This window comes from Megalobrama amblycephala, linkage group LG14 (genome assembly GCF_018812025.1).
Source record: "Megalobrama amblycephala isolate DHTTF-2021 linkage group LG14, ASM1881202v1, whole genome shotgun sequence".
Classification (NCBI taxonomy): domain Eukaryota; kingdom Metazoa; phylum Chordata; class Actinopteri; order Cypriniformes; family Xenocyprididae; genus Megalobrama; species Megalobrama amblycephala.
In genome coordinates, this window is record NC_063057.1 from 18,977,158 (window position 1) to 18,999,286 (window position 22,129).

The 22,129-nt window shown below is 37.1% G+C and overlaps 1 protein-coding gene across 10 annotated transcripts in view; it reads left to right on the plus strand.

Annotated features, from left to right (window-relative positions):
- Positions 1-22,129, plus strand: part of acss3 (acyl-CoA synthetase short chain family member 3) — a 162,349-nt gene that overhangs the window by 82,392 nt on the left and 57,828 nt on the right. For all 10 annotated transcript variants that reach the window (XR_007179757.1, XM_048157049.1, XM_048157053.1 and 7 more), the window contains 7 exons: positions 2,298-2,442; positions 2,896-3,084; positions 3,198-3,332; positions 5,937-6,077; positions 13,519-13,599; positions 14,629-14,724; positions 18,701-18,852. Coding sequence is in view for 9 of the 10 variants with exons in the window: in XM_048157049.1 (XP_048013006.1) it covers positions 2,298-2,442; positions 2,896-3,084; positions 3,198-3,332; positions 5,937-6,077; positions 13,519-13,599; positions 14,629-14,724; positions 18,701-18,852 (939 nt within the window). In the remaining variant the exon portion in view is untranslated. The remainder of the gene's footprint in view (positions 1-2,297; positions 2,443-2,895; positions 3,085-3,197; positions 3,333-5,936; positions 6,078-13,518; positions 13,600-14,628; positions 14,725-18,700; positions 18,853-22,129) is intronic.

Genomic DNA, 22,129 nt, shown 5'->3' on the forward strand with positions numbered 1-22,129 from the left:
CGCTATAGCTGTCATTAAAGGGAAAGTTCACCTTAAAGTGATGTGAGGCACAATGACAGCCTCAGTCACCATTCACTGTCACTGTATGGAAAAATAAATGCTATGAAAGTGAATAGTGACTGAGACGTTCAGGCCCTAACATTCTGCAATACAGCAGTTACTCTGAAGGAAGTGAGTCATGGTTTGGGCGATAAATAAAACATGAGGGAGAGTATATTATCACAGTTTGCATTTCTTTTTAATTTAACGCACCTCTTTTTAAAACGCAACGCTAATGGCGCGCGACGCTACGAAATGGCGTATGTCTGACGCATGGGTGTCTAGACCAATCAAAAACGGCGCAGACGAACGCTTCCTATCTCAACCCCCCCCTTCTGTGTGGGGAATTGTGTTTTCTAATCTGAGTCAGAGTCAGTAACAAAGTGGTAGACTAATACATATTTAAGATTAGCTTTATGGTGGTAAACGCAGGTCTTGTTTCTTAATGTGTTGTGGATTGACATTGAATAAATGAGAATGAATGTGGTTCAGCAAGAGGATAGGATTTATATATCAATATCTTTAAATCAGTATTATATTTATCCATTGTTTATTTATTTTTCTCTCTCTTGGCATGAAGCAAATGCTTGTTATTTCCCCACCCCTTATACTACTCAAAGTTCCAGTATATATTTTATATATAGCCTATCATTATATATTCATAGCAAGATAACAAATATACATTAATTTTAAACACCAACCAAATTTTTACAAACAACCCAACACTCTATAATCACACATCTCAAAGCAAGCAGTATTATAACCCACACTCATACTCTGTTTACCCTCATATTCTTTTTTAACATGTTTATACACCTTTTTAAAAGCTTTTTACACCTGCTTCAATCTTTTCCACAACCTCACCCGACAATTACTGATGCACATACTTGTTCTTATTTTGAGCTTTTTCTCTCAAGTTATACCCACCCTGCCTTTCCATAAACATTGTTTGTAAATTTCCCAGAAGTTAATTATTTCTTGATTGAAACATGACTTGTGCCATCTTAAATTCAGCCAGATCAGTGAACTTTAGTGTATGAGACTTTAAGAATAATGAATTTGTCTGTTCCAGATATCCAACATCATTATTGATAATTCTGGTTGCTCTCTTTTGTAATGTGTAACGCCTGTAGGTGCAGTGTTGCTAAGTTCGCTGTTTTCCTGCGGAATTGGGTTAACATGATATTTAGCCCCTGGAATGCGAATTTTACCAGGGAACCCCAACAAAAACGTGGATTTAACACCCCACCCCCAAAACACGATTGGGCTAGTTGTGAGTAGCAATTGGGTGGGTTTTGTTGTGTAAACCTGGCAACGCTGTGTAGATGTTTCCCCAGATTTCCACACTGTAACTCAAATATGGTAGTATGAGTGTATTATACAGAACATACTTTATCATGTCTTGATTTATTCAATATTGTTATGGCCTTTGCCAATTTTGCTTAGTTGTGTTTTATGTGCAGTTTCCAGCAGATTTTGTGGTCTGAAATAACACCAAGAAATGTATTTTCATATACTCTTTCTATACTTATATTGTCAATTTTCAATTCTAAAAGTTCTTTCAAAGACCTTTTAAAAATTCCAATGAGAAAAATAAATGGGAAAACTTTGCGGAGCCAAGGCAGCTGAAAAATTGGGGGGCACAATTATTGCACTCTATTGAAATTAATATTGATTACTGCATACCGGTTAATGGCATTTTAAACATTTTGATTGTGATGTGAAAACTTGAGAAATCCAAGCTGTGATGACGTTGAAGAAAAATCATTTATTCATTACAATTAAATTTAGCCTCAAACGCAAACTTTAACCGATAAATGAAAATATTTAATAAACCAGAAGGTAAAGTAACAATCAGAAAGAAGTTATTAATAGTTAATAATAAAATTTAGAGTATTGTAAAATCCAGAGTATTGTATCTAATAGAGGAAGATCAGAATATACAGAAAGAAATAACAATAATTAAGACATTTGCAGATAAGAGAGAAGCAGAAGCCTTATACCATAAGCATATAGGGAAATTCCCAACCCACTCAAACTGATGTTTTTGTTCTAATAAGAAAAGGTTAAATGGTTTTACCCATTATATCATAAACTGGTCAGATGCCAGAAATATATATAAGAGTTGTTTTTAATATTGACCATTTTGAATCCACCAGATTGGTATATTTTTAGGCAATTTATCCTGGTCAAGGTATCATAATGTGAGTATTGCTTTTGTTCAACTATTTCTTTAAGAACACGTGTTTCCGTTACAGGTTTGTTGGAGGAAAGCTGAACATGTGTTATAATGCTGTCGATCGGCATGTGGAGAATGGAAGAGGTGATCAAGCAGCTGTCATTTATGACAGTCCAGTTACCGGCACTAAACAGGTCATCACATACAGAGAAATGCAGGACCAGGTAAAACACTAAAGGTGTGGTCACAATAGCAAAATTTTGGTGAAATTACTTGGGCAAAAATGGTCGTCAATAGTGTAGTGGTGTATGAAGTTCAGCTCTCACAGAAGTCACTTTAAAAAAGGCAGCGAATATACGTGACCAACTTGAACCTGTTGATAAATCTGTATGAGCAATCTTTCGCCTCCATGCGAAATTCCCAATTGTGTGGATTCCTATTGAAATGACTGGATTTTGCCCACGTAAATTCACCAGACAAGATCAGATTTTGACTGCACATCAAGTCTTTAAAACCAAGAACCTTCCTCCTCTTCCAAAATGCTGGACCAATTTGCATTTAATGTCCATTTTCTGTTGTTTTGATTAATTGATATTGTAGGATTTCTGACTTGCCTCCAGTTTGTCAGAATTTGTATACGTATCCATAAAGTTCATCTTCCACACACCTGTTTGTAGGTGTCCAGGTTGGCAGGTGTTCTGGTGAGGCATGGCGTGAAGACGGGCGATCTGGTGGTGATCTATATGCCCATGGTTCCTCAGGCCATGTTCGCCATGCTGGCATGTGCCCGTATTGGTGCCACCCACAGCCTCATATTTGGGGGATTCGCCTCCAAAGAGCTCTCCGTTCGTATCGACCATGCTAAGGCAAGCCATTGGGTTTTCTTTTTATGAAAATGAATAAACTATATTTGTAAATGCATATCTCTGCTGAGGTTGCGAAAACCACTTCCCCTCTTAAATCATCTTTTTCTCCGCAGCCCAAGTTGCTGGTGACTGCATCATTTGGCATCGAGCCAGGCAGAAGAGTGGAGTACATTCCCCTGGTGGAGAAAGCTCTGGAGCTCAGCACTCACAAACCACATAAAGTCCTCATCTACAACCGGCCCAGCATGGTGAGCTATCAAAAAACCCACGGCACCTTGGACGCCAGTCTCATTATCAAACTGGCACAGTTTCTACTGCCTATTAACTGGTAAAAGAGAAGATAATGCTGCAGTGAGAGAATACAAATGCAAATGTGGTCCCCTTTCTAAAAGAGTTTACCTCTAAATTCAACCTTCTCAAGGAGGCTGACACTTAACCATCATAAATCCTTGTAGAAGGAAGTTAGTCTTTCTTCATTTGTATAACTGTAATAATATATCACTCAAAAAATATTAGGAAATCAAATGTTCAAAGCTTTTAGCATTTTAACAAACTCTAGCTAAACTAATTTATTTTTCCTGTTTTGGTGTCTGTTAAATGAGTTGTTATGTTGCTACATCTACAATCAGTATGTTGATTTCACAACGCAGGGAATTGCTTAAGCTTCATCCTGTGTTGTCATGGAAACTGTTAGCAAATAGCTTTTTGATTTATCAGCGGTTTGGGATACAGGATAAATCCCGCATGGTTGCTGAAGGCGAACACATCTCGGAAATGAGAAAAAAAAAATCTTTGAGTTAATATTATATGTGAGGGGAAAATTTGCCGGCCCCAGAAGTACACATCCTGTTATATATTTAGAAGATTTACTGGAAGGATCTTATTTATGGAAACTTTTAGAATATTCAAAACTACTGTATTGGAATGAAAATGCATCCAAGCACTGCCACAAAAAATACAAAAAAAAAAAAAAAAACACATAAAAGTAGTCCATATGACTTAAAAAAGCTTTTCTCACAACTAAACATGACAAAGCCTGAAAGAAATGTAGAAAAAAGAGGAAGTCATACAACTTTGAAACAGCATCACAGTGCATAAATACTTGCAGATTTTTTTAGGCTGAACTATTCCTTTAAAGGGTTAGTTCACCCAAAAATGAAGATAATCTCATGATTTACTCTCCCTCAAGCCACCCTAGGTCTATATGACTTTCATCTTTCAGACGAACAGAATCAGAGATATATTGAAAAATATAATAAACTTCTAAGCTTTATAATTATTGGAGGGGGTGGGGTGGGGGGGGGGGTGTAGATATTGAAGCCCAAAAAAAATGTATCCATCCAAAAAATAATCTATATGGCTCCAGGTAGATAATAAAGGTCTTTTGAAGTGATGTGTTTTTGAAAAAAAAAATCCATATTTAAAACTTTATAAATTCTAATAACTAGCTTTTAACTTACACATGGAATTTGAACACCGGCTGTAATTGCAGACTGAACGCGACTGGACGCGTTTGAGCGCGATCAGTCATGAGTAATAATTTACATTCATAATCGGCCTTACAATCGTTAAGTGTGTGCGCGGCTTTAGACGTCTCTTGCGGTTTAAACAAATAGGGCTGGTCAACAAACTCAAGCTCCTCTTCTCTTATATCGAAATCCTCCGACATTTCTTTTTAAAAATGATCGTTTAGACTTCTAATTCGTGACGGTGTTTTGTTTTGCTCTCTCCTCTGTGCTTCCATGTTCGCCAATACGTCATGTGTCGGGTCAGAGGTTACTCTTCCGCCACAAATCGATGCATATGTCTGTCTGCTGAAAGCTAGTTGTTACAGTTAATACATTTTTAAATATGGATATTTTTCTTACAAAAAACCATCTCTTCCCTTCAGAAGGCCTTTATTAACCTCCTTGAGCTGTATAGATTACATTTATGATGGATGGATGCATTTTTTTTGTCTTCAAAATGTGGCCCCCTCTTCACCACCATTATAAAGCTTGGAGGAGCAAGGATATTTTTAAATATATCTCCACTTGTGTTCGTCTGAAAGAAGAAAGTCATATACACCTTGGATGGCTTGAGGGTGAGTAAATCATGGGATAATTTTCATTTTTGGGTGATCTAACCCTTTAAGGCACCTGAAACTCTGGATTTGCACTTTGGACTTCCCATAAAATTGAAACAAAATAACTTTTACATCTGCTGGTGTTGCTATTGTACGGAGCCCCGCACATGACATGCAAGAAAAAAAATTAAATTGTGCGCACAACTTACCAATTCGTTCCCTCGATTTACAAAATTGTGCACACGACTTAATAATTCGTTCCTTCGATTTACTAAATCGTGCGCACATTTTAGTAAATTGTGCGCACGAATTAGTAAGTCATGCGCACAATTTAGCCTACTATTTTTTTTTCCTGCATGTCATGTCAGGGGCTCCGTACTATTATTAACTAAAAACAAAAGTGAAACTAAAACTATTAAAACACTTTTTTGTTAATTTAAATAAAGTTAAAATAAAATCTAAATATTAGATGAAAAACTCAAAAATTAGAGATGTTGCATTGCCAACTAATTAAAGTAGAAGTAATAAGAACCAACTGAAACTGAAATAAAAAAATTTAATTATTTAGAAACATTTAAATAAAACTAATAAAAATAACAAAAGCAACAAAATTACTAACAATTACGAAAACAGCTAAATAAAACTAAAAGCTAATTTAAAATATTTATAAAAATATTTAAATAATACTAAAATGCTGCCTGGACTGAGCATTTTGCTTCCTAATATCAGTCTCTGATCATTCTGACATGCTTTTGTCCTGTGCCTAAACACCGTTTTTTTACCATAGGAAAAGGTGTCCACACGTCCTGACCTGAGCTTGGACTGGGAGGAGGAAATGGCCACCGCCCGCCCTCATGACTGTGTGTCTGTCCCCGCTCATCATCCTCTGTACGTCCTGTACACCTCCGGCACTACTGGCACTCCTAAGGTAAGATCTTGTTTATGACAGTACACAGCGGTAAGGCACACAGCTGAGGGAACGGATGAAGTTGTTTACTGTGGACTAGATTCATGCTGTCAGGGGCTTTGTTTATTGTATATTCTGAGACCATGAGCCATACAGCTTTATAAACTCTCTTGTGTATTCAAGATAAGAAGAAAGGAGCTCGTTTTAATATAAAGGATTTAGCCTGTGGCTGTGATGTTGCTTAAAAAAATTACCAAAAAGTACTTTTTACTGCAAGGTACATGTTTTGGCCATGTATCTTGCAGTAGCCTGTAAATAATGTGTTTTTTGTTTTTTTTAAACAATCAATAGGAAGGAAGTTATTTTAGGAAATGTCAAACAGAAATGACATATTTTAACCATTTTGTTTTTCAAAAGAAGATCAAGAATTAAAATAGAGTAAGAAATATAGTTACATTAATCTAATTTTTCACTAAATGAACAGATATTTAATAATTGTGAAACATAACATAAAAAAATAAAATAAAAATTAATTGTGAGTTTATATCACACAGTCCTGTCTTTTTTCCTCGCAATTGACCCTTCGCAAAGACCCGCCCCCCTTAGTTACTGCTGCTTTGTCCGACAAGCCATGGCGCTGTCACGCCACATGCAGTGAAAAATACATCGCGGAGCAAAGAGGATACTGACAACACGTCTACAGACAAGACAGAGCAGGTTACTTATGATATTAAAGTCCTAGCTTTCAAATTGTGTATTTTTTTTTTTTTTAATTTTTATTTTTTTTTTAATCGAACAATAAAAACCATTTTGTGGCTCTTTATCTGTCACGACACTGACAACACGTCTACAGACAAGACAAGGCAGGTTACTTATGATATTAAACAAAGTCCTAGCTTTCAAATTGTGTATTTTTTTTTTTTTTTTTTTTTTTTAAATCGAACAATAAAAACCATTTTGTGGCTCTTTAATGACTTTTTTTTTTTAAATCGAACAATAAAAAACATTTTGTGGCTCTTTATCTGTCACGACACTGACAACACGTCGACAGACAAGACAGAGCATTTACTTATGATATTAAACAAAGTCCTAGCTTTCAAATTGTGTATTTTTTTTTTTTTTTTTTAAATCGAACAATAAAAACCATTTTGTGGCTCTTTAATGAGTCACAAAATGTTTTTTATTGTCATGACAGATCGCTGTAACGCCTCAGCTCAAGCGGCTCGTGAACCGATCTTCTCTTCCTACTATTTAATTTATAGCATCAAATAAACATGAATGAACATGAGAAGGAATGTTGTTTCAAACACGGAAAGACGTCAATACACACCATTTTTCAAGTTCAAGTCCACCGAGGTTAATTTTATAACTCCTGACTGCTTTGTCGAACAAAATGGCGGATTCGACGTCATGATTGGTTAGATTACTTGTCAATCATACTCCTGGCGAAGGGTCAATTCTGACTTAATTTCTCACATTTGTGACTTTATATCTTACAATTCTGACAATTAAAACAGTATAGGTAGCACAAAAAGTCAATTTTATATATGTAGGTTATTTTTAACCATGCAGCAAATGTTTTCAAAATGTATTAAAAAAATTACTTTAAAAATTACTTAAATTACTTTTTAAACCCTTTAACGGATTAGTTCACTTCAGAATTAAAATTTCCTGATAATTTACTCACCCCCAAGATGTTTGTCTTTCTTCAGACGAAAAGAAATTATGGTTTCTGAGAAAAACATTCTAGGTTTTTTTTTTTCCATATAGTGGACTTCGATGGCTACCAATGGGTTGAAGGTTCAAACTGCAATTTCAGTGCAGCTTCAAAGGGCTCTTATTCTTCATCTGGGATCATGTAGAGCACTTTGAAGCTGCATTTAAACTGCAGGTTGGACCTTCAACCCATTGGTAGCTGTTGAAGACCACTATATGGAGAAAAATCCTGGAATGATTTCCTCATAAACCTTAATTTCTTTTCAACTGAAGAAAGAAAGACATGAACATCTTTGATGGCATGGGGGTGAGTAAATTATCAGGAAATTTCAATTATGAAGTCAACTAATCCTTTAAAGGGTTAGTTCACCCAAAAATGAAAATAATGTCATTAATTACTCACGCTCATGTCGTTCCACACCCGTAAGACCTTCGTTCATCTTCGGAACGCAAATTAAGATATTTTTGTTGAAATCCAATGGCTCAGGGAGGCCTGCATAGGGAGCAATGACATTTCCTCTCTCAAGATCCAGTAATGTACTAAAAACATATTTAAATCAGTTCATGTGAGTACAGTGGTTCAATATTAATATTATAAAGCGATAAGAATAATTTTTTATGCACCAAAAAAAACCCAAATAACGACTTATATAGTGATGGCCGATTTCAAAACACTGCTTCAGGAAGCTTCGGAGCATTATGAATCTTTTGTGTCGAATCAGCGGTTCAGAGCGCCAAAGTCACATGATTTCGGCAGTTTGGCGGTTTGACACACGTTCCAAAACATGATTTGACACAAAAGATTCATAATGCTCCGAAGCTTAATGAAGCAGTGTTTTGAATTCGGCCATCACTATATAAGTTGTTATTTTGTTTTTTTTTGGCGCACCAAAAATATTCTTGTTGCTTTATAATATTAATATTGAACCACTGTACTCACATGAACTGATTTAAATATGTTTTTAGTACATTACTGGATCTTGAGAGAAGAAATGTCATTGCTGGCTATGCAGGCCTCACTGAGCCATCGAATCTCAACAAAAATATCTTAATTTGTTTTCGGAAGATGAACGAAGGTCTTGCTGGTGTGCAGCGTAATGAGGGTGAGTAATAAATGAGTGAGTAATATTTTCATTTTTGGGTGAACTAACCCTTTAACCAATAGTATTAATCGGTCAAAATTCTTACTGTAGGTTAACGGTTAATCAGTTAATTATGAGCATCCCTATTCCATAGCCTTTGGCCATTGCATTGTGTGTGTGTGCGTGTGTGTGTGTGTGTGTGTGTGTGTGTTTTTTCCTGACTGTAGGACACTGTTACAAAAGTAAAAAAATAAATAAATAAATAAATAACTGCTAATTTAAGGTATTGGTTTTCTCATTATGTGTGAATAGCTGATCAATTCACTGAAAGAAACACCAAAAGCACCTCTCTCTCTTTAAAATAATGTTTTACTCTGCACCAGTAATTTTGTTACAACTGGCTTAAGGCTTGTGCACACCGGGATGATTATCAAGTGCATTATCGCCTACGTTTAACTCCTTGTGACTAAACAAAGGGCGCCATTGTGAACTGTGCACATGACACGTAAAATGGCAGGCGTAAAGGCATAATTTTTATAAAAAAAAAAAAAAATGCCTCGGGTTCCTTTTTTTGGTTTGACGTGCGTTAAAAACTGGCCGACTAATGATATTGGCGCTTTTGCCTGGAGCTGCTGAAGTTACAGTAAAACACGACTTGGTGGCGCTCAAGCCAAGGGCGTAGATTTGGTTTCAACTTTGGGGGGGTTTAACGTTGGTATGGTTGTATTGTATTGGGGGGGGTTGTAACTGATTACTTTGAATATTGGGGGGTTACATCCCCCCCCACAAACTACGCCCCTGGCTCAAGCACAAAACGGTCTTGCCAAGCACACACTAATAAGAAGACAACGAAGAAGACCCCTACAAACTATGGGTGCTCTGTGTATTATGTGCTATTTTTTTTTCTACTGTCACTACTGTCATTATGACTTATCTGCACTATAGTTTCTGACTACCATGTGCCACATGCCATTTTATATCTGTATTTTTATTGTTTTATTTACATTCAAGAAATATTATTTAGAATGTCTAATTCATAAATATGTTTATTTGCACTACCGTTCACTTGCACTAAGCACAAGCGCCTCATACTGTCAGGGAGTAAATTTGCACGTTCACTCAGCGCATCGCCAGTGAAAATCTCTTGGGTATGAACACAAAGACGCGTCGAAAAACGGCTTTAGTCTTGCGGAGCCAGACTGACGGCAGAAGATCTGGACTTTCATTGGCCAAGGACCGCCCAAGAGGGCGTTTGACTGACATGTAACGCAACCAATCACAGTTTGTTTTGTTCCGCGTCATGTTTAGGGGCGCGAAAATGTGTGTCTAATAAATTATTAATTCAAGAATGTTATGCAAGTTTACTGCAACAATGGAGTCACAAACTTCACGTACCTTTGAAAATACATTGTTTAGCTGATCCTGGTAAGCACTCATTCTCACAGTTAACGCGATGGCGTTCTTCTTCTATGAGGGAGTTTGGCGTCACGGCATTTGTTTCTAGGCGGACCGTTAAAGAACACAACACACACGTCTCCCGGACATCCTGTAGAATTCAACCAACCAGATGATGACTTTGAAAATCCGGAAGTGTTTCCTAATAAGGTGTGACGTTTGAGGCTGAGACTACATCTGGCTTGACTGGCTATTTTCAAGCTGCAAGTTGTTTTTTTAAACATACAGTGGGTATGGAAAGTATTCAGACCCCCTTAAATTTTTCACTCTTTGTTATATTGCAGCCATTTGCTAAAATCATTTAAGTTCATTTTTTTTCCCTCATGATTCTCATTTGCTCTGACATGCACTGTGAGCTGTAAGGTCTTATGTAGACAGGTGTGTGGCTTTCCTAATCAAGCCCAATCAGTATAATCAAACACAGCTGGACTCAAATGAAGGTGTAGAACCATCTCAAGGATGATCAGAAGAAATGGACAGCACCTGAGTTAAATATATGAGTGTCACAGCAAAGGGTCTGAATACTTAGGACCATGTGATATTTCAGTTTTTCTTTTTTAATAAATCTGCAAAAATGTCAACAATTGTGTTTTTCTGTCAATATGGGGTGCTGTGTGTACATTAATGAGAAAAAAAAAATGAACTTAAATGATTTTAGCAAATGGCTGCAATATAACAAAGAGTGAAAAATTCAAGGGGGTCTGAATACTTTCCGTACCCACTGTACAAATGAAGAACCCTCTCACACACCTACCCAGTGCTTTTTCATTCGTTGGGTAGTCTGTGCCATATTGGTTAAATTTGTCAGTGGTCATTTCGGGTTCTGTTCTGAGAGAAAACTTCCTGAGGGGAATCCAGCGTTCCAGCGTGACCTGCCAGATCCCATATATAAGCTCTTCAGTATTATCAGCAGCTATTGCATTCTCAGGAGCTAATTACCCTCCTCCATCCCCAGCTCCTCCTCTCTTCAGTCAGGATCGGCCTTATGATTCCCCTGAATCAGACTAATTTTTGAAATATGTGTACATGTTAAATTATCGACATTAATGATATCTGCATATCTTGGTTCTGTTCTGTTTACCCTAGGGGGGGTTATTGCTGCTCTCCCTGCTCTTATCCATGCTAGTCTGCATGGATGCGCAGGGAGTTCTTGCCCAGAACAGAACCATACCGCCAATACAAACTCTATGCAATTATCAATCATATTTGACGATAGTGGTCCTGACAGAAGTCTTCCTGAATTAAATTAAGGTTTGTATTGCATTTTTTTCCTAACATATTTTACTGTAGAAACAGGAAAACGTCTGTAGTCTCACATTGTACCTTTTTTTGTTTACATGTGCGTCGCAGCTAATGTCTGCTTGGAACGCTAACCTTCTACAAACGCAGCATACACTGGATTTACACAACTTCCCATCATATGGAAGTTTCACCTCCTGCCAAACGAATGCTGCGATCAGGGCTCATGCAGTGTATACAGCTCTGTTGACTACAGTGGGAGCGCTCTATTGATCTTGTATGCTAGCATCGCGTTTAATGGGTTGAAACTTGAATGTCTGACAGACGTGATCACATAAGGTAAAGCTGTTTTTGATGTAACTTTGCAAACATGATTATTAGCATAAGATTGTTTTTTTTAATGAACTGATACCAGTTTTCTTCCCACAGATACCCTGAGGCTGCTCCTGCCACTTTCTCAGTCATGTTCTAAATGTTTTTGAGTATTTTATCATGATTGTCAAAGATTGACTTGTCATTAAATAAAAATAATTTTTTATGAACTGTCCCTGTCCTATATATTTAAGAAAGAGTGATTTTAGAGTTATGAATAACCTTGACCTGGCACTATGCAACAACCCAGCAAATGGGTTAATGTATAAAACCCAAAATAAAATTCAATATTTACCCAGAACTGGGTGGCCAAATAACCCAGCAATGGTTGTTTTCAAGCAGTGTATTCTTGTAATTCCTACATGATCCCATCAAATGTTCCACCTTACTCTATTATCGTTTTATTTTGGCTATATGATATTGTCCAAGAGGTGAATGGCACCTTGAAATTTATATTAGCATGCCTCAGGCGCTGTTCAATCCCTAACAACTTACTTTTATATGTACACTGACTGGACAAGAAGCAAGCTAAGAGAAGGGAATACAAGAAGCACAGGAGGAAGTTACAAGGCCTCAAGGCAGAGCGAACAAAACACAGCTCTCCACTGACCCAGACTCCAGCCAGTATGAAATATGTGGCCTAAGGCAACGCTGCCCTGTACATAAACCTCTTGCTAATGGCCCTTGCTCTCACACATACCCCTCTGAGATTTATGGATCTAAGTGTGTTTGGCGCACACAGGATCTAATTACCACCCTACAAATCAAAATGTGTCCCTCATTATCAACCCTCAACCTGATTTGATAATGATTCACTGACAATAGGGACACAATGAATTGTAATACAGAAAATTGTGATCAATTGTGTTTTGTTCATCTCACATACTCACATAGTTTATGCTGGACTTGTGTGTACACAATAAAATACAAAGCTTTGTGAACAAATATTGAGTAGAATAATTATTTACATGAATAATAGAAATAATAGAACTCCAGTTTACTTTCCATTCACGCTGTTTTTGTAACCTTTCACACATGATTAAGCCATTACATTAATAAAACCTTAAAGTGAAACTGGCAAATAGTAAAACAATGACCACAAATATTTACCAATACATGAAAATTATTTAAATTAAATTATAAAGCTAAACTGGAAAGACAGACGACAAAACTGCAGCGAGCGCTTAGAATAGACAAAGATATCGTGCTCTGGTGTGGATGCTAATATAGTTATCTTGCTATGTTGTTCCCGTTCTTGGTGTGAAAGTGCCTTAGAATACTTTTTGTGCGCAAAAACAAAACAAAAATAATCTTTTCTTCCCTGTCATTCTCCTACGCTGTTTGCATTCCAGCGCTTCCAGGTTCTACGTTAGAACGCTGACTCATCTCAATTGTTGAATAAAGTCATTATTTTTGTTTTGGTTTTTGCGCACAAAAAGTATTCTCATCGCTTCATAACATTAAGGTTTACCTCTGTAGTCACATGGACTTTTTTAACGATGTCTTTAGACAGAATTTTTTATTTTTGGGTGAACTAACTGCTTAACAGTGATGTTTGTTTTCTGTAAATAATGTCTTTTTTTTTTTCTTCTCTTCAGGGTGTAGTCAGAGATTCAGGAGGATATGCCGTGATGTTAAACTGGACCATGTCTAACGTTTATGGCCTGGCTCCTGGTGAGGTAGGTCATGATCTGTGAATTTTGTAAGTGGTAATGTCATGAGGAACTACATTTTTGTTATTTTTTTAATAAAAGAGATTTGATGAACTTCCTACCCTGTCTAAAACCAGTTCTCATTTTAAAAAATTATTAAAAAGCATACAAGCAAAATGGGGAAAAATTGTGTAGCACCTGCCACTCTGCTTACCCATTCTGATTCCAATGGTAAGGTACAGTCACATTTACCCTTGTTTGGCATATTTTCGTGACATAATCCAGCCATTTCAATATGAGTCCAATACATCAGGAATTTTGCATGGACACAAAAGATTTCCCCTGCAAATTCGTCGCATTGACCAACAGAAAGCTGGAAAGCTGCTTGGTTTGAAAGTGACTTCTGAGTGAGCTGTGCTTAACACATCACTATATATTAATAATAGACCATGTAAATTTTGTTTAAATTTCACTATTGTGATGGCACCTTTAGAAACAAGCATCTGAAGTTTATTTTTAACAAGCTTTTTGATAGTTTTGGTCCGACCTTGCTTGACTTTGTCAAAATGTAATGCTGTCTTTTTATAAAAAAACAGTTATTGTAGGATAGGGCTGGGCGATATATCGCATGCGATTCTCACGCGCATTTCGTCAGTAAAGCCGGTTCCCTGATTACCGCTAAATCGCCATCACCTGCTTTCAAATGGAGCGCCTTTTAATAGATAGAGCCGTAGTTCACGGACAAGCCACGCAATATCGCGTTCAGTATCGAAGATGAATCAAAATGCGCGTGAGAATCGCATGCGATATATCGTCCAGCCCTATTGTAGGATGGGGCAGAACAAACTACTTTGGTGTTAGACTTCCTCATGTAAGAAGTGGGTACCTTCCGTACAGTGGCAAAAAACTGCCTGTGTATGGAAAAGATCCATGTGTAGATTCTTTAACAATAATTTTTTTGTGTTCCATGGAATAAAATGATGATAGATGCATGACGTGACCCCTTGAAAACGCTTCTGTCTCGCACCGTTTAACCTACACGTCTCTCTCTGTCAGGTCTGGTGGGCCGCGTCTGACCTTGGCTGGGTGGTGGGCCACTCATATATCTGCTACGGTCCGCTTCTATATGGCAACACAACCGTTCTCTACGAGGTATGGGGCATGTGTGTGCAAGAATGTGCGAATGTGTAACGAGTGTGAATGCTTTACAGCATTTGACCTGTGGACCGCTTTAGCTAACACTCAATTATCTGCTGTTGTGGTTTGCCGGATCCTGGCGCTCATGCTGAACTGAGTCTGTACTGTGGAATTTTACAGGCTGTAACAGTCATTTCTCTACGGGAATGAATGCAAGGAAGAACGACTCTCTAAAGCAAACTTCCTAAATCACTGGCTCAGTTTGACTTTGTTGTGCATTCGATTTGCTGTTGATTTTCATAAGCTTTTGTACTGGTAACAGAGCAGGTCTTATAGTATTAAACTAGTTTTCCTCATTGAGTCTTAGCTGAGATCGCAGCATGAATACTAAAACCATTTGCACTCGGTGGGAGATTATCAGACTGTGTTTGGTTTTCTGTCAAGGTGAATTCCGCACTGGCGTCTCCTCTGCTGATTAGATGTGTTGTGTCGCTCCACATGAGAAAATGGGAGATGCTCGTAGAATTTATTAGTCTGCTGTAATAGAAGTTTGATTTCAACAGATCATACAATGTTAATGTCCAGACTAAAAAGCCCTCGGTCTATTTTAATTAATGTCTTTTGTAATTATGCACATCCATGGTCGTATTGGTTTTATGCTATCAACTAATGCAACATACCAAAACTGATCTGATTTATTCAGTAGTGGTGTTTGCTAAGAAACAAAACGTTTTGATGCCAATGACCCCAAAAATAATCATCTCCTTGCAAGGGACCCTCTTTGTAATATATTTATACTATGTAAGGAAAATAGTGTAATATTGTAGTGGCAACATGTCATAAAAATTGGCATTTATGTTGTATTTGTACAGAACTAAAGCTGAAATAAATTATTAAATTAATATCTGGAAAATATATATCATTACTTCAAAATAATATTAATTAATTATCATTCAAATTTATTTGTGTTCTGCATGTCACAATAAACATTGGTGCAATTTTGTTTTTTTACATAAATTAAAACTAGCAAGAACCATTTGGTTCATCCTAAATCTGTTCTTTTTTTGTGGAACATGAAAGAAGATATTTTTTGTAAAAGTGTATTATTTCTTTTTCCTCCTGTCCAATTCAGTGGGGTCAAATGTTGTTTGGACCCCAACGCTCCTAAAAATACCTTCTTTTGTGTTACACAGAAGAAAGAAAGGTTTGGAACAGCATAATGGTGAGTAAACAATGACAGGATTTTCAAGATAAGATGACGGCATAAGTGGGATTTTACTTTCTAAGCAGCCGGCCATCATACAGTTTTCCCCTGGTTGACTTTAAAATGGGCAAAACAAAAAATCAGTCTATGTGCTGATTTGCCAGTCAGTAACCATCCAGATCACACTAATATTACATCAGTATTAAAGTCATTACACTGTTTACCTGTTAGTTTTCATATTGATTTTAAAAATCTTTTATTAGTTTATAAGGCATTGCACGGACTTGCTCCAGACTATCTTTCAAATATAATTACAGTATATGAACCGAGAAGGACTCTTAGATCTTCTGATTCTTTTTTTCTAAAGATACCTCATAGTAGAACTAAAAAATGCGGTGATGCTGCTTTTAGCTGTTATGCTCCTCACCTCTGGAACAACCTTCCAGAGAACATAAGATGTGCTGAAAACATTAAAGGTGCCATCGAATTGAAAATTGAATTTACCTCGGCATAGTTGAATAACAAGAGTTCAGTACATGGAAATGACATACAATGAGTCTCAAACACCATTGTTTCCTCCTTCTTATATAAATCTCATTTGTTTAAAAGACCTCCGAAGAACAGGCGAATCTCAACATAACACTGACTGTTACGTAACAGTCGGGGTGTACGCCCCAATATTTGCATATGCCAGCCCATGTTCAATGCATTACACAAGGGCAGCCAGTATTAACGTCTGGATCTGTGCACAGCTGAATCATCAGACTAGGTAAGCAAGCAAGGACAACAGTGAAAAATGGCAGATGGAGCAATAATAACTGACATGATCCATGATAACATGATATTTTTAGTGATATTTGTAAACTGTCTTTCTAAATGTTTCGTTAGCATGTTGCTAATGTACTGTTAAATGTGGTTAAAGTTACCATCGTTTCTTACTGTATTCACGGAGACAAGAGCCGTCGCTATTTTCATTTTTAAACACTTGCAGTCTGTATAATTCATAAACACAACTTCATTCTTTAAAAATCTCTCCAACAGTGTAGCATTAGCCGTTAGCCACGGAGCACCATCAAACTCATTCAGAATCAAATGTAAACATCCAAATAAACACTGTACTTACGCAATTAGACATGCAGTATGCATGACGAACACTTTGTAAAGATCCATTTTGAGGGTTATATTAGCTGTGCGAAATTTGTTTATGCAGTGATAGAGTCGAGAGCTCGGGAGGGGGCGGAGAGCGCGATTTAAAGGGGCCGCAGCATAAATCGGCGCATTTCTAATTATGCCTCAAAATAGGCAGTTAAAAAAATGTATTAAAAAAAATCTATGGGGTAATTTGAGCAGAAACTTCACAGACACATTCAGGGGACACCTTAGACTTATATTACATCTTGTAAAAAAACGTTTGATGGCACCTTTAATAGCTTTAAATCTAAATTAAAAACGTATCTTTTTAGTCTGGCCTTCCTGTAAAATCTTATAAAACCTCTTTATATTTTGTGTTTTGCTTTGTTTGTAATGTTGCATTTTATTTTTCATATTTTGATTTTTATAAAATCTATTCTTATTATGTTTCTAAATGGGTCTATTTTACTTTTTAATTGTTCTTTTTAATTTTATTAATTGCTGTATCTGTTGGTTCCTTGTCAAGCACTTTGAATTGCATTAATTTGTTTAGAAAAGTGCTATATAAATAAAATTTGCTTGCTTGCAAATAATTACGTATCAGTGCCCTAGCAATAACGATGTACCCCCTAACGACCATCTAGCAATGGACTGAAAATCCCTCCAAACACTTTAGCAACCGCAAAGCAATGACCTGGCAACCACCCACAACACCCTCTCCGAACAAACATCACTCACTGAAAATCTATTTAATATTGGATCGTTTATAGCAAGTGATTCAGTAGGGTAAACAGTACAAACTTTAAATGCCTGCCAATTACTGATTGACGCCGACGTGCGACAAATGCAGATCCTTGTTTTGTACAGTGTAAACCTTGTTCTTATTCCTGTTCAGTTAAACAATTATTCATGGGCAGATGATGTTTTTCCCTTTCTTTTGACTCAATCAGCCGTAGACCTATATTTTTGTTTCTATAACAACACTCAAATGTCACAATAATTATTAGTTTTCTTTGTTCAACGCTTGTCTTAGGAAAATCTCATAACTTTGAAATTGATTTGGCCTTTTTTCTCACTGAAACGCACACAAACGCTGTTCTAGAAACAAGATGAGAGGTTCGTGTGTGAGCCGTTTGATTTGTTCTCACTAATATGAAGTCATTGTTTAGTTCTGAGAGTATTCTCTCTGAGCAGAAACATGAATATTTGAACAGCTCAGCGTTGTGCTATGCTACTTGTCTGTGCAATCTCTCTGCAACACTATTATTCTGTTTTCTTTGCCATACGTTTTGGCCATCTGCCACCCAGGCACCTTTCCAAGCCACTCTCCATTTCAAACACATCTTTGATTTAATATTCACTCCCCAACTGCATCAAATGCCCGTGCTGATCTAGTCTGACACTGGGAGACTTGTGTACAAGTCCAAAATGTTGGGAAAATTGTCATATTTGCAAAAAAGGCCTGCACAAAATATTAAACTTTAGCAACTTCTGTAGGAAATAAAATTCTACTTTTCCCCCCAGAAGACTCTATTTAGAAATCATTAGTAATTTTGTTTGGTTTTTTTAAACATAATATTGAACCATTTTTCCATGGTTTCATATATTTGTCTCATTTATGCATTCTGATGCTATAAGCAGTTGCTGTTTCCTCAGGGTAAACCTGTGGGGACTCCGGACCCTGGGGCCTTTTTCCGTGTGATGTCTGAGCATGGCACAGCCTCCATGTTTACCGCTCCCACTGCTATCAGAGCCATTCGCCAACAAGACCCTCAGGCAGAACACGGGAAACTGTACCCACTCAGCAGGTAACCTCAAATCTGTATCTGTACCTGTTTACATAACAGCCCACGACATGTGACATCTGCAGTGAGGCATCTGCAAACAAGTTTGTTTTATTTGTGTAATAGTGGCGACTACACAGTAAACACAGCTTCCCCTACAATGTAATGACATGTTTATGTGCAGTATATTCAAGTAATCTATTTCTGTATTTACAGTATATATTTACAGTGGTCCCAAAAAGTTTTTGGACACTTAGGTTATACTTCTTGGCTGTGATAGCGGAAAGACGCGGTCTTAGTGGACTTTGTTTGCAAGCACACAAGTCACTCACTGTGGTACAAGCACCATCCGCACGGTCACAAAAAATGGGCTGCACACGGACGGGTTGTGTGAACGTTACAAAAGTGTTTTTGGGTCTTTAACTGTACATTCCCCTACAAAACCAAGTGGCAAATACCGCTGCTTTCCTCAGAAGTATCTTTACTTTTCTGAGCCACTTTTTCAATGATTTTAACACTACACAAGTAGGATGTTATCATAGATGCAAGTCAGTTTCCCTCATAGTGGAATATGGAATAATGTAACCCGGCCAAGAAGAGAAAGTAATCTAATGAAAGAGAAATTGATCTTACACCAAAAACACCTGTTAACCTCGTAATTAAATTATTATTTAAAATAAGAAACTACAGTAACACTTTTCAAAAAGGTTTCGTTAGTTAACATTAGTTAACATGAACTAAGAATGAATACTTCTACTGCATTTATTAATCTTAATGTTAATTTCAACATTTACCACATGATTAAAATCAAATGTTTTATGTTAACATTAGTTAATGCACTGTGAATTAACATGAACAATCAATGAACAGCTGGATTTGTATTAACTAACATTAACAAAAATGTATAAATACTGTAACAAATGTATTGCTCATTGTTAGTTTATGTTTGTTAATACAGTAACTTACGTTAACAAATGAGACCTTACTGTAAAGTGTTACTGAATCTACTTGTGGTAGATTTTCCCACACACTTTACACACACACTGACTTAAGGCAGGAACACACCAAGCCGACGGTTGGCCGTCGGGCAGTTTTTGTTCGTTGGCCGACTAAGTTTTCTTAGTGTGTTCTGCACAGTCGGCTGAAGTTGGTCCTTGTTGGCTTTTTTTTGGCCGATTCGAAATGTTGAATCGGCGTTGGAGCTCTTCGGTCCGTCGGGCCATCTGACCATTCTGATTGGCTGTTCAGCTACTGCCACCTGCTGGTTCGGAAAGGCATTTCATCTCACGCAGGCGCAGAACGGACGTGCTACTTGGCCGTCGACTGTTTAGCGTCGGTTTGGTGTGTCAGGGCAACTTTGGACACAGACGCTGCCGACATGAGCCAACCCCGCAGTCTGCTTTCGTCGCCACTAGTTCGTCGGCGTCAGCTTGGTGTGTTCTGACCTTTAGGCCTATGCAAGGTTTGAGGACATTTAGTTTTCAAAATTTTATTCCTGCAAGGAAAAAGAAATGTTAGTTATGATTGATTAAAAAATTCCATCACGACACATTTTTAAATGATGAATATGTGGCAAAATGCTCTCATAACAATTCTCCACCTGATTTGTTATGCTGGGTTGCACGCGGATGCGCTTTGCGGATGTCCGTGGTCTCTCCTGATGATGAAAAATACATCACACAGACAGCACGGGGACCATTATGGAATGCGGGATGGAGAAGTATACTTTGAGCTTTATGTCACACTTAAAAATATCTGAATGTTTCCGTCTTTTCTCCGGATCTCAATAACATATCAAATAGCAATAGCATATCAATAGCATATCAAAACAATAATCTTAAAAGTACAAAGAAAAAACATAAGTTCATACCCCCAAACAATCTCATAATGGGGATATTCAGAGTTAGTTTTTTTCCACGCGTGGCATTCCACTGGAAGTCCGCTGTCTGAATGTCACTGCATTAGATACAAAGTATGAAACCAAGTGGCAAATGCTGCTGCTTTCCTCAGAAGTATCTTTTTAGTTTTCTGAGCCAGATTTACATTGCTGCACGCAAAAACGTGTGTACACGAGTTAAACCGGACTTGAGATTTGATCGTAGCCACCACTCACATTCATATTGATAAATGCCACATTTTGTGTGGAAATTACCATATGCCTAGTTTTCTGTCATTTGTTTGTTTTGTAAATGAGGGCCAGTGACTTTAAACATGTTTGACCAGAAAGACTTTTTATTTTGAAACCATAATTTTGTAAAATGTTTTGTTTGAAAATGTTTTGTTTAAAATATGCTATTTTGTTATATGATACAAAATACATTTTTAATTGTGGATTAAAGGGTTAGTTCACCCAAAAATGTAAATTCTGTCATTAATTACTCACGCTCATGCCGTTTCACACCCGTAAGACCTTCGTTAATCTTCTGAACACAAATTAAGATATTTTTGTTGAAATCCGATGGCTCAGTGAGGCCTTCATAGCCAGCAATGACATTTCCTCTCTCAAGATCCAGTAATGTACTAAAAACATATTTAAATCAGTTCATGTGAGTACAGTGGTTCAATATTAATATTATAAAGCGACGAGAATATTTTTCGAGCGCCAAAAAAACCCAAAATAATGACTTTAGTAATTAACTACATTTAGTGATGGCCGATTTCAAAACAATGCTTCAGGAAGTTTCGGAGCACAAATGAATCAGTGTATGGAATCTGCTGTTCGGAGTGCCAAAGTCACGTGATTTCAGCAGTTTGGCGGTTTGACACGCGATCCGAATCATGATTTGATACACTGATTCATTTGTGCTCCGAATCTTCCTGAAGCAGTGTTTTGAATTCGGTCATCACTAAATAAGTCGTTATTTTGGGTTTTTTTTTGGTGCACCAAAAATATTCTCGTCACTTTATAATATTAATATTGAACCACTGTACTCACATGAACTGATTTAAATATGTTTTTAGTACATTAAATGATCTTGAGAGAGGAAATGTCATTGCTGGCTATGCAGGCCTCACAGAGCCATCGGATTTCAACAAAAATATCTTAATTTGAGTTCCGAAGATCAACAAAGTTTTTGGAAGGTTCTGAAGATCAACTTACAGGTGTGGGACGGCATGAGGGTGAGTAATAAATGACAGAATTTTCATTTTTGGGTGAACTAACCCTTTAAGTATCCAAATACTTTTTGGGGCCACTTTACAATATAAACATCAGCCTTGGTACATTTAAATATTTTTTGCACATCACTATTGTGCTGTTTGTCCGCTTATATTTCAAAAGAAATGGTGACTTATTGGACAT